General features: G+C 51.6%; 1 protein-coding gene across 7 annotated transcripts in view; it reads left to right on the forward strand.

The window, feature by feature from the left end:
* The window catches only part of DLG5 (discs large MAGUK scaffold protein 5), a 120,394-nt gene that overhangs the window by 49,575 nt on the left and 54,836 nt on the right, over window positions 1–15,983 (forward strand). For all 7 annotated transcript variants that reach the window (XM_033842203.2, XM_033842204.2, XM_033842199.2 and 4 more), the window contains exons 3-5: window positions 8,202–8,364; window positions 10,184–10,327; window positions 10,967–11,150. In XM_033842203.2, coding sequence (XP_033698094.1) covers window positions 8,202–8,364; window positions 10,184–10,327; window positions 10,967–11,150 — 491 coding nt within the window. The remainder of the gene's footprint in view (window positions 1–8,201; window positions 8,365–10,183; window positions 10,328–10,966; window positions 11,151–15,983) is intronic.

The following is a 15,983-nucleotide window of genomic DNA, read 5'->3' on the forward strand; positions in this document are numbered from 1 at the left end:
AATGTCTGTGGCTGGCTTGGACCAGCCCCTTGGAGTGGAATGAATGGAGGGTCGTCCATGGCCCACTGCAGCACCTCCTGGAGGAATCCCTCCTGGCTCAGCCTCACCTAATCACGGGCAGAACACTTCTTTTCCTGGCCATCTCAGGCACACCCCCCGACCGAGGGGCTGATGAGTCAGATGGAGACTGGCTGTTTCTGTTGGTTAGGTCTTTCTCCATGAACCTAAGGAAAGGCAAGGTCTTATAATAAAAACATCACCTCCACTTTCCCACTTATGTCTCCCTAACCAAGAATGTTTGGCCAAAGAACAGCAAGTTATATTTAGCATAAGAGAAAATTGGTAGGTGGAGCCTTGGGTATGGTATTTTCTCTGCAACAGCTGGTACCTGGTTGCCCCTCCCCTCTTCCCGGCTGGCATTAGGTCCTCAGGTGGTCTGCCCATTTCACCTCTTCAGCCTGACCCTCCTAACAACAGGCCGACAGCCTTAAAGTTTGCTGTGTCTTTCCAGGCAATTTTTATCAGCCAAGCACGTGTGGCTGCTTTGAGGCTTCCCCCCACCCCGTGTGGCCTGTTATTTGAGTAACCTGCCTGTGGGTAGGCCCCATGGATCTGCCCAGGGGAGGCACACTCATTTCAGGCAATCGATGTTTTTTTCCTCCCCCGTTCATCCTGATCTAATTGCCCAGGTACCTTTTTTTTTTTCTCAACTTGGATAACTGGGGAAGTTTTAAGAAGAGGAGACATTCTTGGGCAGCATTTATAAAATGAGCCTTAAATTTCATGCAGATTGAAGTAACAGGAGAGCTTTCTTATTAAGGAGAGAGATCTGGTTTTGTTAGCAGAAGGATCTGGAGGGCTTCCTTCCTATCCCAGCAAAGATTCCTTGAAGGTGCAGCTTCTAGTTGATAGAGGATGGTGGGGTGAATGAGCATGGAGGCAAGGCTGCACCCTGACCCCTTGCCGTCTGACCCTTCCTTCTCTGATCCTTTTGGATCCGGGGCCTGTTTTCTCTCAGTGCATCAGATGGACGGGAGCACCTTGTCCTCTTGGAACCCGTGCTCGGCACTCTTAGGGATCACAGGGGGGCCTGGCTCCAGGCCTTACAGGCTAACCAGGTGTCTTAGTCTGTCCAGGCTGCTATCACAGAACACCACAGACTTGGCAGTTCAGAAACAACACACATTTATTTCTCACAGTTCTGGAAGCTTGGAATTCCAAGATCAAGGCAGCGTCGGTGTCTTGGGGGGCCCGCTTCCTGGTTCATAGATGGTGCCTTCCCGTTGTAACCTCACATGGCAGGAGGGGGAAGAGCTCTCTAGGTCCCTGTTAGAAGGCCACTGATCCCATTCATGTGGGCTCCACCTTCATGACCTGATCACCTCCCAGAGGCCCCACCTCCTAATTCCACACGGGGTTGGGGGGGTAGGACCTCAACATAGGAATTTGGTGGGGTACACCAACATTCAGACCAGAGCACCAGAGAGAGAAGCGACTGGCCGTTTTGCCTTGTGTAAAACAAGGAGACAGAGGGGAAGGAGCAGCTTTTTCTAACGAGGGGTGTCCAGGAAGCTTCAGGGAGGAGGTGGCCCTCAAGTGGGGTCTTCCAGGAATGGCGCTCTGGATGTAGGAGCAGCTTGGAAGCGACAGGCCATCATCACCTGTCTTGGTTTGGGTTTCGGCAAACTGACCCTGAGTCAAGGATTCGAGAGCAAGTAGCTTATCTGGAAGGAGATCTGGGAGCTGGGCAAGGCTGCAGCTGCTGCGCTGGAGTCTAACCTCCTTCCAGTCCAAGTCCAGGAGGAGCCCCGCTGCAGTCCTGTGCCGACCAAGTAGGGCATCCCCTGGGCATCAGTGGGCGATGCTTTTAAATGTAGTGGGTATTGGACAGCCGAAAAAACAAGGGATTGATAAGCCACTCTGGCCAGACAGTGCGACTTTGGTCCAGACCAGAGGTTCTCAAACTTTATCAGGCATCAGACTCACCTGGAGGGGAGTGCTGTCTTCTCCCCCAGGGTTCCTGATTCGGTAGGTCTGAGTGGGGCGTGACCTGTGCATTTCCAGTGAAGCTAAGGTGCTTTTGGAAGCACTGGTTCAGGACGTGGGATTGTGTCTCCCCCCGATGGCTCTGGCTCTCCTGGGCTGGAGGCGAGGATGGCTTGGTTTTGCTTGCTGCAGCCTGTGATGACCATGTTCTGCTGTTTTGCTTCTCTCCTGACAGCCAGGGCCTGGAGGAGGCCAGGAAGTTTACCTGGGCATCCCTGCTCCACCCACCTGCCCACTTTGGGCCAGTGCCCATTTTCTCCTTGGCCTCTGGTACCACGGGCCCACAGGGCTCTGAAGCAGAGCTGTGACCTCTCTAGCTGTAAATAAGACTTGGTGGGGGAGTGGCCTTCAGGGTCAGCTGGAGTGTGGTGTGACAAGGGGGCTAAGGACAAAGGGCCTTACAGCCAAGAAGACTGCCAAGCTGCCGGGCTCTGGCTGAGCCTCAGTGGTCTACAGGAAGGCTGCACTTGCATCAGCCAGGGTGTCCGGGAGGAGGAGCCAGGACTCGTGATGGCGAAGGGGCTCTGCTCCCCTTGGCTGCAGTTTTCCTCTTACACCAAGGCCCAGAGGAGTGAGAGCTCTTTGTCCAAACTCCAGGGCCTGTGCCGGCTCTCCTGGCATCTTCCAGCACTCATTTTGGGGCCATTTTAGTCCAGTCCAAATCCCTTAACCCTGGAATCCCATCCTGAACATAAAAATGAAAAAAAAAGAAAATCTTTCTTTTCTTAAGTTTTTCTTTTTATTAACTAATTTATTTATTTATTTATTTATTTATGGCTGTGCTGCATGGCTTGTGGGATTTCAGTTCCTCAACCAGGGATTGAACCCAGGCCACAGCAGTGAAAGTGCTGAATCCTAACCACTGGACCACCAGGGAACTCCCCTGCCTTCTTTTCAAGTGGGTTCCAGATTTGGGAAGGGGAAGGAGTGAAGTGGGGGGAGAGTGGACAGTTTTGCATTTGAGTCCCAAAGAACAACTGCACAGATAGAATTTGAGGCTTCTGTGGACAACTCACTTGACGTTAGTTTTGATTTTGCTTGTTCTTGAAAAGGTTTACTATAAACACAGTGACTGGTCGGGAGTGACAAGCCACACCTCTTCGTTGGTCACACCTGTCCTGGGATGGTCACTTCAGTTTAGGGCACCACAGTGTTGTTGTTTTTTATTTTTTTTAACTTCAGAATTTTTTAAAAGTCATGTTCCGTGAGGTACGAATTACGTACAGTAACATTTATCCTTTTTGGTGTATAGTTCGATGAGTTTTGATGAGCACATTGGTTATTTAACCACTTCCACAATTAAGGTATAGAGCAAATCCTCCACCCTGAAGAATTCCCGTCTGTGACTTTGTAGTCAGCCTTTCTTCCCTCCACCCACAGGCCCTGGCAACCACGGATCTCTCTTCTGCCTCTGTAGTTTTGCCTTTTCCCAAATGTCGTGTAAATGGAAACATATGGCATGTGGCCTTTTGAGTCTGGTTTCTTGCACTCAGCATAGTGCATTCGCGAGTCCCTGTTCCCCTTGCCCTCGTGTGTACCAGTAGTTTGTATGATAGTGCCTTTTTGTTGCTGAGAAGTATTCCGTTGTATGAATATAACACTGTCGTTTATCCATTCAACAGCTGCTATAAACAGTTGTGTGCTAGCTTTTGTGTGAACGTAAATTTTCATTTCTTTTGTGTAAATATCCAGGAGTGGGATTACTGGGTAGTATGGTAAGTGCATGTTTAACTTTATAAAAGACTGTCAGAGTGTTTTCTGCAGTGGCTGTATGATTTAATATTCCCACCAGTAGTGTTTGAGAATTCCAGTTTCTCTGCATCCTTGCCAGCATTTGGTGTTGTCACTTTTTTTTTACTTTAGGTCTTCTGGTAGTGATAAAGGGACTTGGCAGTTGTCTTCAAATACTTGCATGTCTGTTGTTTAGAAGAAGAATTACAGGTGTACCTTGTGGCCTTTGTTTTTTTTTTGTTGTTTTTTTTTTTGTTTTTTTTTTTTGGGCTGCGTCGGGTCTTCGTTGCTGCGCTTGGGCTTTCTCTAGTTGTAGTGAGCGGGGGCTACTCTTCGTTGCAGTGTGTGGGCTTCTCATTGCGGTGGCTTCTCATTGTGGATCACGGGCTCTAGGCACGTGGGCTTCACTAGTTGCAGCATGTGGGCTCAGTAGTTGTGGCTCGCAGGCTCAGTAGTTGTGGTGCACGGGCTTAGTTGCTCTGCGGCCTGTGGGATGTTCCGGGATCAGGGATTGAACCTGTGTCTCCTGCTTCGGCAGGCGGATTCTCAACCACTGCACCACCAGGGAAGTCCCTACCTCATGGTCTTGGGTGGGTAGATAGATCTAGGGTCAGTGGGAGAAATACAGATTTTAACTCAGTACGTAGAATAATTATCTGGGGAGAGATGAGATGGGCTCTGCTGTGAAGTAGTGAGCTCCCTCCCTGTGCAGGAGTTCAGACCATCTTGGTAGCTGTTTAGGGGATTCTGGCAACCATTTTCTTGGAAGGACTGCATCATCTTCAAAATGTTTTTCAACCCTGAGATGCAAGTGAAACTTTATTTTTAATTGAATGGGTATGGAAAGGGTTTTCTGCAACACTTGCTGTTATTTTGGAACTTCCTGACTTAGCACATCGTGGGATTTTTCTTGAGGCCCCCTGTGGCCCTCCTCTGCCCTCTGCCCTCCTTATTGTGAAAGGACAGGGGTATCCAGGCAGCAGTTTCCCTAAGTCAACCTGCTATTTGATGGATGCACAGGCCTGGACGGCCTCACTTTTTGTGTGTTTCGTGTATGCTCAAGCCTTTGGGGCAGGGGAAGGGAAACAGGAGGCCACTCCCGTCGGGAGGCCGTGCAGGGTAGTGGACGAGGCCCTGGGTCTGGAGGTGAAGCCGGATTTGCGTGGGTATCCTCCGGTTTCCCAGCTGTGCAGTTTTGCTAGACGTCAGTTTCTCACTCGGTGATCACAGCACGTACCTGGGAGGGTACTGTGGGTATTGATGAAGCGAGAGCCCAGGTGCGTTTAGCACAGAACCCAGCGCGTAGGCTGTGCTCAGCAAATGACAGCGCTCACGTCCCTGTGTGTGTGATCGGCTGCCCCCAGGTCCTACCAGCTGCAGAGCCAGTGGCCTCATCCTGCTGGAGACAGACAGGGGGCGGTGGCTGTATGTGGTGACAGGTCTGATGACCCCTACTTCTGTCCTGCTGCTGCTTCTCTCTCCAGCCTCCGCAGAAGCCAAGGGCTACATCTTTCTGTTGCTTCATTTTTAAAATGGGGTGGAAATTCATCTCCCTGGAGGCAGATTGCTGGGCCTGGTGGTGCTTTTCAGTTCTGAAATTGAGATCTGATGTTTCTCTGATACTTATTGAACTTGACCGCAGGTCAAGTCGTTCTCAAAGCATGGTCTGGTGTCCCTGAGTTCCTTTCATGGAGCCAGTGAGGTCAGAACTGTTTTCATAATGGTCCTGAGGTGACACTTGCTTTTTGCACTCTCGTCCTCACACAGACTCGGCTGTAGAGTGGAGTTTCCTACAGGTTCTATCCAAGGTGTGTGATGTTGCACGGATGTGAGACTGGCTGTCTTTATTAAGCCCGATGTCAAACAGCATTACGCAGATGCAAAGCCATGCTATTCTTCTCGCTGTGTTTTCTGTTTTGCGGTAGAGAGTGTAGTTAATTTTTCATGAAAAGCCTTAATGTGAATATGTAACGGGTTTGGTTATTTTACAATTAGTAAATATTTTACAATACCTTTTTAGTTTTAATTTCTAATCTGGTAGATATTGTTAGATATAACCCCTATCAGCAAAAGCTCTTTGGAGTCCTCAGTCCTTTTTAAGAGTGTAAAGAGGCCCTAAAATCAAACCATTTGAAAACTTTTAGGTTGAGGCCTCGGGCACGTGGGGTCAGGCAGAAGGCACTCCATACGCCATGCTGTCATTTACTGGCTTGGTGACCTGGACCCATTATTTAAGCTTGATAAGGTTTTGTTTGCTGATCTGTAAAATGGGGATAGCAGCAGTATCTTCCTTAAGGGGATGGAATGGGATAATGTATGAAAAGCATCTCGTAAACCGCCAGGCATGGAGTGAGTGCTACTCATGGTTGTCTTTGGGAGGCCGCAAGGCACAGCAGCAGAGAGCACGTGCTCCGAATCCGGGTGCCTGGGCTCTCGTCCAGGGCGCCACTTGCTGTCTGTGGAAGTTTAAGTTGATTCCTTAAGCTTGCTGCGCCTCAGTTTTCTCACCTGTAAAATGGAGATGATAATATTCTTACCACCTGTGGGATCATTGGGAAGATTAAATTAATGCCTGGGGCATCTGTGTTGTGTGCTGTTGTGTGGTTGGTTGCGACGTTTACATTGAAATCCTTCTTTTCCGGGTGCTTGTTGGGTCTGTTCATGCCACTGTCTTGGGTTTGTCAGTCCTCCACAGATCGTGTCCCCCCCACCGGGCCCCCCAGGGGCTGGTTAGATGCCGAGTTTTAGTTGTAGGCCTCTCCAGAAGGGGGTGTCAGGCACGTGTCCAGAGGAGGCCCCACATGTCAGACAGCCAGGTAAGTGAGTGCAAATCAGATGGCCGTCGTCGAACTAGAGCTCATAGAAGTGCCTTCATTTGCCAAAGAGGAAGACGTTACACAGCCGCACAGAGCTGTAACCAGCCTGTTTTCCAGAACTCCTGGGGGCAGGGGTAAGGATCCAGGGTCTTTGGGGAAGGGCGAGGGAAGGCTTCTCAGGCTGTGGACTAGAACCCATGGACGGAGGGAGATGCTCAGGGGAAATGGTGATCCTGGGCCTCACCTTAAAGAACATTTTGGCCGCAGAGGTCTGGCCTGAGCATAAGAATCCTGGCTGTTACGGAGGTGCTGGCTTTAAAATAACATGTGTTTCGAGGGGTACTGGATTCAGTGGTTGGCATACCGACATTGGATAACACTGAGCTGGGAGCTCGAGTCTCCTGCCTCAGACCATGGTCTAGCTTGTCACCCACAGTGTCGAATTCTCCATCCTCCCTGCCACTCCTGGAAGATGCAAGGCCACACCTGAGTGCCTGTCTTGGGGGACACTCGGTTTGCACAAGAAAATCAGCCAACAGCGGTCTGCTGGGGGGCAGCGGTCAGGATGACACAGAGTCAGAAGACATTCGTCTTGCCTTTTACACGTTACAGGGCTACTGGGGAGACAGATACTGTGTCCCTGGGGTGAGTCCGCCTCTGGATCACATCCATAAACTGGGATGACTTCTGTGGGTTACTCGGACCCCACTGAGGATCTCTGAGGCTTAGAGGGCTCAGGGGAGCACATGGACGGAGTTAACTATAAAAGCACCATGGATCTGTCTCTTTTTCTGGGACATTTGAGTGAGGTGCATACTTCCTAGAAGCAGATTGGGATCTCGTCAGAGGTGCTGGTGGTGGCCACTGTTCCTTGGTAATAGCATAAGGCATGCGATTCCCTTCAGGACATGTCTAGTCCTAGGGACAAGTGACGAGGGCCTGGTGTGGGCTGGGCAGTCAGAGGTCCTGGGACTTACCTGCACCCCGTCCCACTTACCTTGGCCATGGGCGGCTCTCCCTGTAGCTCCTCCAAGCTGCACACCTGGGCTGGTTGAGCAGGTGCTTTAGGCAGTCGGGCGGCGTGGAGGAGGGAACTGTGTCCAGCCCTGATCAGGGGAAGGCAGGACACGGCCCTTGGGCCCGGCTTTGGAGCTGGCTCCCTCTGTCCTCTGCCAGCTTCTCTGGGAAGCTGTAACTGTGTCTTCCTCTTCGGGCCGTGCCTTCCACCTTGCTCAGGCTGGCCTCTCTGTGCACAGGGGTGGGTGACAGCTGGTGTTAGCAGAGCAGGCAAGGATGCAAAGATCAGGGCCAAAAACAGTTCCATCCTGGAGGTGCCAAAGCTAGGTTGGAGGGAGAGAGGGGGACCTCGCTCAGGGTCCTCAGCCAGGGCCCAGGTAGTGGATGCTGGAGCCAGACCGCCTGGGCTCTGGTCCCAGCTGTGCCTCTTACACTCTGACTTGGCGGTGTCCTCTGGGAAAGGGGGATGTAACAGGACCCACCGGTAGGGTGGTCGTGAGGAGCGAATGCAAGCTGAGAGCCCAGAACAGCGCCCGGCTGCTGGTGGGAGGCGTGTGAACACGAGTTCTCTTTGTCACCGTCCTCCTGCAGGCACCACTGGGAAGGCGCCGTCCCCACCGCCGCTGCTCACTGACCGGCAAGTGAATGAGAAGGTGGAGAACCTCTCCATTCAGCTGCGGCTGATGACCCGGGAGAGGAATGAGCTGCGGAAGCGCCTGGCCTTCGCCACCCACGGGACCACCTTCGACAAGAGGTGGTGACCGTGCCCCTCCCCCGCCGGCCCGATGGACAGGGTCACCACCCTGATGCCATGGCACCCCCTGCCCCGAGGCGTACCCTTAGCTCCTGAGAGCCCTGCTGCCTGCCCGAGTGTCCTTCCCGCCACCCGCCCGTGTAGGCCTGGATGCGGGGAGCGGGGCGGAGGCTTGTTATGCTTCCTCCAGTTCAAAATCGGAGTCTGTGGCCTGAATCACACAACTTGGGGATTGAGAAGTGTGCGTGGGTGTGTCCATCCTACACTTGGCTCCTGGCACTGGTGTGCTCTTGCTTGCATGTGTGTGCGCGCGTGTGTGTGTGGACCGGCCTCACCGCCTTTCTACTGGCCTTGCCGATGGTCATTTGGTGGGTGGTCTGGGCAGCAGCTGGAGGCTCCTGGTCCCACTTGGGTGCCTCCTCGCTGGTTGGTTGGATGGCCCTGACCTTGTCACCAGCCCTATCCTAGGCCTCTCTGCCTTCCAGCCCTGGAGACAATATGCTTCTCTCTCTGTCCCCTGTTTGCTGCTGTGTGCAGCCCCTGCCCTAATAGAGATAGTCAGTCACCCTGTTGCTGAGCCTTTGACTGGTCTGTCCGTGGGCAAGGGCACTGCTGTCTCCTGGATACCCCGGCCCACTTCATTGCTGAGTGGATCTTTATGTGGTTTGTAAACACGTTAGTTGTTTCCTGCCACGTGTTTGTTTTAGAAAGGGTTGGTCCCACCTGGCTTTTTTGTTATTTTGAAGAAAACCTTTGACCACTTCTTTTGTTGGGATTGAGAGGTAGACGCCAGGGAAGGGTTGGGGCGGTGCTGGCAGGGGTTCCGAGGGGAGCAGCAGCAGGGCTGGTTTAAGCTTTCCTTCAGGAGCATGGGGGGTGTGTGCCTCATCCTGGGGAGGATTTTTCTGGGGTGATGTCGGGGCTCAAAGCCTGCTCCTAGAGGTTGCTTTTATGAGGATGTGTCTCTCAGACAGACAGCTTGAGGGCAGGGCAAGTGAAGACAGTGTGCGAGTGTGTGCCGTCCACATCTGCTTTCATGCCACCGAGGCAGAGTAGTGGCTGCACAGAGATTGGCCCTTTACAGGGAAAGGTTTCTGATGCCTGCTCTAGGGCAGGGGTTCCCAGGCTTGAGCTCGCACCAGGGTCACCTGCAGGGCTTGTTAGAGCACAGATGGCTGGCCATTCCTCCCTCCCTCCTGAGTGTCCGATTTCGGAGGTTGGGGGCTGGCCTGAGAATTTGCATTTCTAACAAGTTCCCAGGTGACTACGGTGCTGCAGGTCTGGGGACTCCTGGTCCTGGCCACTTTTCTCAATCTTGGCTGCACGTTGGAATCCCTTGGGGAGCTGAAAAATCCCCATGTCTGAGTCCTACCCTGAGGGATGCTGACGTAATTGGTCTGGGCCTTGTCTATTCGTTATGTACCCAAGATTGAGACTCACCGCTCTCAGGAGAGGAGGAGCTTCATCCCAGGGACTGCTGGGCCCCCTGTGCGTGCAGGCCTGGCGTGTGGCCTCCGGGGGGCTCCCAGAGCACAGGAGCACCTTCCCAGCTCTCCCGGCCCACGCAGGGAGTTCAGCAATCAAGGCCCCCCGTCCTGGGGATTCGGATTCTGTTGGTCTGGCTGCGGCCAGGACACCCGGGCTTAGCAGGCATTTGTGGGGGGCGGAGGGGGGGCGTTGGTGTTGGTGGTATGCAGGAGACCAGTGTTCGGGAACTGCTGGGCTGGAGTGACCTAGGACGTGGCTTCCCAGGGAAAGACATTCTTGTCGTTGTGATCCTGGGGCCAGTGTTCACTGGGCTGTTTGCCGTCTGGGCCAGGCCCTACCACAGGCTGAATCCGGACTACGAGAGGCTGAAGATCCAGTGTGTGCGGGCCATGTCAGACCTGCAGAGCCTGCAGAACCAGCACACCAACGCCCTGAAGAGGTGCGAGGAGGTGGCCAAGGAGACCGACTTCTACCAGTGAGTGGGGCCTGCCTGGCCAGGGTTCCCAGCGTGCAAGGAACTGCTGCCTCTTGCCAGTCTTCAGTTGTGGACCTGGAGCCTGGGGTTCTGGTCCCATCCTGCCTCTGCCACATAGCAAGCGGTGGGCCTTAAGCACGTGCGTTTGTGGCTTTGGGCCTCAGTTTTCCATACCATCCATTGCCAGCTTCAGAAGCACGGTTGGTAGGAAAGCGGTCGAATGTGTGAGACAGTAGGCCAGGCAGATCACTGTGGGCCTCCGGGTCCCTGCTGGGGCTCTACTGCCGCAGGAGAGGCAGATGGGGCATGTTCCCCTTTGGTCTCCTGGTGCCCCTCTGAGGGCATTTGCCTGCCCACCTGCTGACATTTGCCAGGCCTCGGCACTTGGAGGTGCCAGGTCCATGCCAGGTAGGGGCTTATCTCCTTTCCTTGGCCTTCACATGTGTGCCATTGTGGTGTCAGGCTCTTAAAAAAATAGTTTGGGTCTTTCTGGCATGTGGCTGACAGCAAGCTTTGGCCTGCCTCTGCACGCTGCTGACCTGTCTGGTGTGTTGGGGGTACTAGGACCTGGAGGGGGTGCTGGTGCCTCGGGTGGGAGTTGGAGGCTGGCTGGGCTCACTGTGCCGTGTGGGATTTCAGCACGCTCCACAGCCGGCTCCTGAGCGACCAGACCCAGCTGAAGGATGATGTGGACATGCTGAGGCGGGAGAACGGACAGCTGCTACGGGAACGTAACCTGCTCCAGCAGTCGTGGGAGGACATGAAGCGGCTCCACGAGGAGGACCAGAAGGAGATCGGTGACCTCCGGGCCCAGCAGCAGCAGGTAGAACCGCGCTGGGCGGTGGGGGGCGGACCAGACCCAGGTCAGGCATTCACCCACTCACCATCCATTTACCAACCCCCGCCCCCCCCCCAACACACACCTACCATCTCATCTACCCACCCACCCACCCACCTACCCACTCACCTACCTACCTACCTACCGTCTACCTGCCTACCACCCGCCATCCATCCATGCATCTCTCCCCTTATCCACCTACTCATCTGCCACCCATCCATTCCCCCACCCACTGTCCGTCTACCTGCTGACCTACGCACACCCATCTTATCCACCCACCCGTGTGTCCATGTGATTACTTAGCAAGTATTTTTGGTGTCAGCCTCCTGTGAGGCATCGGGCCATCTGTGAGCAAACACTCAACCCTTGTTTTCCTGGACTCTGCAATCCAAGGGGGGATACAGATGTTAATCAAATAACCACACACATTTTGTATTGTTATGAATATCACAAGGGCTACCAAGGAGGAGGTTCTGTGTGGTATGTGTGCTGTGTCACAGGAATTCGACTTAGTCTGGGAGCTTTGGACATCTGTAGCTTCTTTCCTTTGTATGGATTGTGTGAGATTACAGATGGAAAGAAACTTGCAAATATTAAAATTCTGTGCAAATACAAGATGGTAACAGTTACCATCGTTATTTTGGGGTGAGAGTATGTCCTGCTGCCCTTGCTCCTCTCTGCGTTCGAAGTTAGTTTCTTCACTTTGCTCAGCTCCTGTTTCACATTGACAGTAGTGCATGAGGAGCAGGCCAGTCAGAACACCGCTTCCTGTGAATGATGTAGGCCAGTGCCTCTTCTCTCGTAGCTTATGGTCTGGAACTGCCTGGGCTGCCCAGGGACGTGGCAGGGACTGATGATGCTTAGTGTCCACAGATGGTTGGACGTTTGGGGTTGGAAGACAGTCCCAGGCAGAGGCAGAGTGTCCTGCTAGCATTGCAGCATGGGTCCGATTAAGCAGAGCCCCTTCCCCATCAGAAACATTTATGGTTCCCCAGTTAAAGCAGGACCGTTGGGGCTTGATTGACACAAAGCCAGTATATAACAATCTGAACTCATCTGGTAATTTAGGATGACGTTGCCTTTGTTGCTTTTGTTTTCATTTACAGTTAAAATTTTTTAAATTGTGAGATTATTGCAAACTTACAGAAGAGTTGCAAATACAGTACAAAGAATTTTTCTCCTGTATCACTCAAGAATAAGTTGCCAACCTTGTGCCTCGTCACCCCTGAACATGTAAATGTGTACTTCTTGCAAACAGGGATATTCTCCTGTATAACAGTGACAGTGACACATCAGGAATTAAGGTTGACATGTACTACTGTCTAATCGTCAGACCCGGGTCAGGTTTTGCCAGTTGTCTCAATAATGTCTTTAATAGGAAAAGGATCCCATTCAGAATAACGCACTGCATTTAGTTGTCCAGTCTCTTTGGTCTCCTTCAGTCTGGAACAGTTCCTCAGGCTGTGACCTGCATGACCTTGACGTTTTGGAAGATTACAGGCTAGTTATTTTCTAGGTTGTCCCTCAACCTGGATTTGTTGGATCCCCATGGTTGGGTGAGTTTTTGCATCTTAGGCAGGAATGTCACAGAAGTGATGCTGCCTTTTTCTCATTGCATCCCGTTGATTGAGACTTGGCTGGATACGACTTATTACTAACGATGTTCACTTTGATCATTTGACTAAGGTGGTGTCTCTAGGCTTCTTCTCCAGTGTAGTGATACTTGTTTTCCCTGTATACACCCCCACACATACACACACACTCATGGTTTCCTGTTTCACTCAGTGGGTTGTATACCACTGTGGCCACGGGGAGCCCCTTCAAGCTTGCTTGTCTGTCTTTTTGACATGTCCCCTCATTCTTTGAGCACTTTCTTGATTTCTGGCACAAGAAGATGTTCCAGGTTCATTTGCTAACTTCCCTGCCCTAGTCCTGGAAATCAAACATTTCTCCTAGGAGTCCTCATTCCTTTTAGTGGAAAATGGTATTTAGAAGCATGATCTGAGTGCTGGGTGTAGTTGATGTGCTCATTGCTCCTGGGTGTAATCGCTCCAGGCCCTCTCAGTGGACAGAATAAGGAATATCTGAGTACACCGCCGCCTCCCCCCAGCCCCCCCCCCCACCACACACACTCACTCATACCTGTTTCCATGTGTCTCTCTCCCTCTTCCTAGTATCTTTATACCTTCAATATGTAATATGTATATTGGAAACCATGAGTTCACACTGACATTTCCGGTTCCAGTCCAGTACTACAATATAACAGGGTTCGTTCTTGTTTTCTTCCTTTCCATTTTTGTAACTGCATTTCCTGGTAGTGAGAAACCTGGTTCTGATTATTCTTAATCTGTTTACTTGGTCGGTCTCCCGGGAGTACCTGCCTGCCTTTCCCTCTGCCACCTCCCTCCCACGCCATCCCTGCTTCTGACCCGTTGTGGGACCCCCATGCGCCTATGCAGGGCCCCTCCTCATCCCATGCAGGCTCCGATGGCCACTCTGGGGCACCCCTTGCCCAATGGAGCCTCCTGCCCTACTCTGCCTTACCAAATGGCTGTAAGGTTAAATAGTTCAAAACGGGGAAGGGCAGCGCTTTCTTCCTGTTTTTATACTATTTTTTAAATTGCAAAATTAATATGCATTTTGTGAAGATGGTGGAGTAGAAGGATGTGCTCTCACTCCGTCTTGTGAGAACACCAGAATCACAACTAACTGCTGAACAGTCATCGACAGGAAGATACTGGAACTCACCAAAAAAGATACCCCACATCCAAAGACAAAGGAGAAGCCACAATGAGACTGTAGGAGGGGCGCAGTCACAATAAAATCAAATCCCGTAACTGCTGGGTGGGTGACTCACAAACTGGAGAACACTTACAGCACAGAAGTCCACCCACTGGAGTGAAGGTTCTGAGCCCCACATCAGGCTTCCGAACCTGGGGATATGGCAACAGGAGGAGGAATTCCTAGAGAATCAGACTTTGAAGGCTAGCGGGATTTGATTGCAGGAGTTTGACAGGACTGGGGGAAACAGAGACTCCGCTCTCGGAGGTCTCACACAAAGTAGTGTGTGCATCGGGACCCAGGGGAAGGAGCAGTGACCCCAGGGGAGACTGAACCAGACCTACCTGCTAGTGTTGGAGGGTCTCCTGCAGAGGTGGTGGGCGGGGGTGGATGGCTCTGTCTCACCATGAGGACAAGGACACTGGCAGCAGAACTTCTGGGAAGTTCTCCTTGGCCTGAGCCCTCCCAGAGTCCGCCATTAGCCCCCCCCAAAGAGCCCAGGTAGGCGCCATTAGCCGCCCCCAAAGAGCCCAGGTAGGCGCCAGTGTTGGGTTGCCTCAGGCCAAACAACCAACAGGGAGGGAACCCAGCCCCACCCATCAGCAGTCAAGGAGATTAAAGTTTTACTGAGCTCCGCCCACCAGAGCCACAGTCAGCTCTACCCACCACCAGTCCCTCCCATCAAGCCTCTTAGATAGCCTCATCCACCAGAGGGAAGACAGCAGAAGCAAGAGGAGCTACAATCCTGCAGCCCGTGGAACACAAACCACATTCACAGAAAGACAGACAAGATGAAAAGGCAGAGGGCTATGTACCAGATGAAGGAACAAGATAAAACCCCAGAAAAACAACTGAATGAAGTGGAGATAGGCAACCTTCCAGAAAAAGAATTCAGAATAATGCTAGTGAAGATGATCCAGGACCTCGGAAAAAGAATGGAGCCAAAGATCGAGAAGATGCAAGAAATGTTTAGCAGGGCTTCCCTGGTGGCGCAGTGGTTGAGTCTGCCTGCTGATGCACGGGACACGGGTTCATGCCCCGGTCCGAGAAGATCCCACATGCCACGGAGTGGCTGGGCCCATGAGCCATGGCCGCTGAGCCTGCGCGTCTGGAGCCTGTGCTCTGCAACGGGACAGGCCACAGAGGTGAGAGGGCCGTGTACGGCAAAAAAAAAAAGAAAAGAAAAAAAAAGTTTAACAAAGGCCTAGAAGAATTAAAGAACAAACAGAGATGAACAATACAATAACTGAAATGAAAACTACACTAGAAGGAATCAATAGCAGAATAACTGAGGCAGAAGAACATATAAGTGACCTGGAAGACAGAATGGTGGAATTCACTGCTGCGGAACAGAATAAAGAAAAAAGAATGAAGAGAAATGAAGACAGCCTAAGAGACCTCTGGGACAACATTAATTTCACCAACATTTGCATTATAGGGGTCCCAGCAGGAGAAGAGAGAGAGAAAGGACCCGAGAAAATATTTGAAGAGATTATAGTCGAAAACTTCCCTAACATGGGAAAGGAAATTGCCACCCAAGTCCAGGAAGCACAGAGAGTCCCATACAGGATAAACCCAAGGAGAAACACGCCGAGACACATAGTGATCAAATTGGCAAAAGTTAAAGACAAAAATTATTGAAAGCAGCAAGGGAGAAACGGTAAATAACATACAAGGGAACTCCTATAAGGTTAACAGCTGATTTCTCAGCAGAAACTGTACAAGCCAGAAGGGAGTGGCACCATATAGAAGGGAGTGATGAAAGGGAAGAACCTACAACCAAGATTACTCTACCTGGCAAGGATCTCATTCAGATTCGATGGAGAAATCAAAAGCTTTACAGATAAGCAAAAGCTAAGAGAATTCAGCACCACCAGACCAGCTCTACAACAAATGCTAAAGGAACTTCTCTAAGTGGGAAACACAAGAGAAGAAAAGGACCTACAAAAACAAACCCAAAACAATTAAGAAAATGGTCATAGGAACATAACATGTCAATAATTACCTTAAACGTGAATGGATTAAATGCTCCCACCA

The sequence above is a fragment of the Tursiops truncatus genome, chromosome 16, assembly GCF_011762595.2.
Source record: "Tursiops truncatus isolate mTurTru1 chromosome 16, mTurTru1.mat.Y, whole genome shotgun sequence".
NCBI classification, from domain to species: Eukaryota; Metazoa; Chordata; class Mammalia; order Artiodactyla; family Delphinidae; genus Tursiops; species Tursiops truncatus.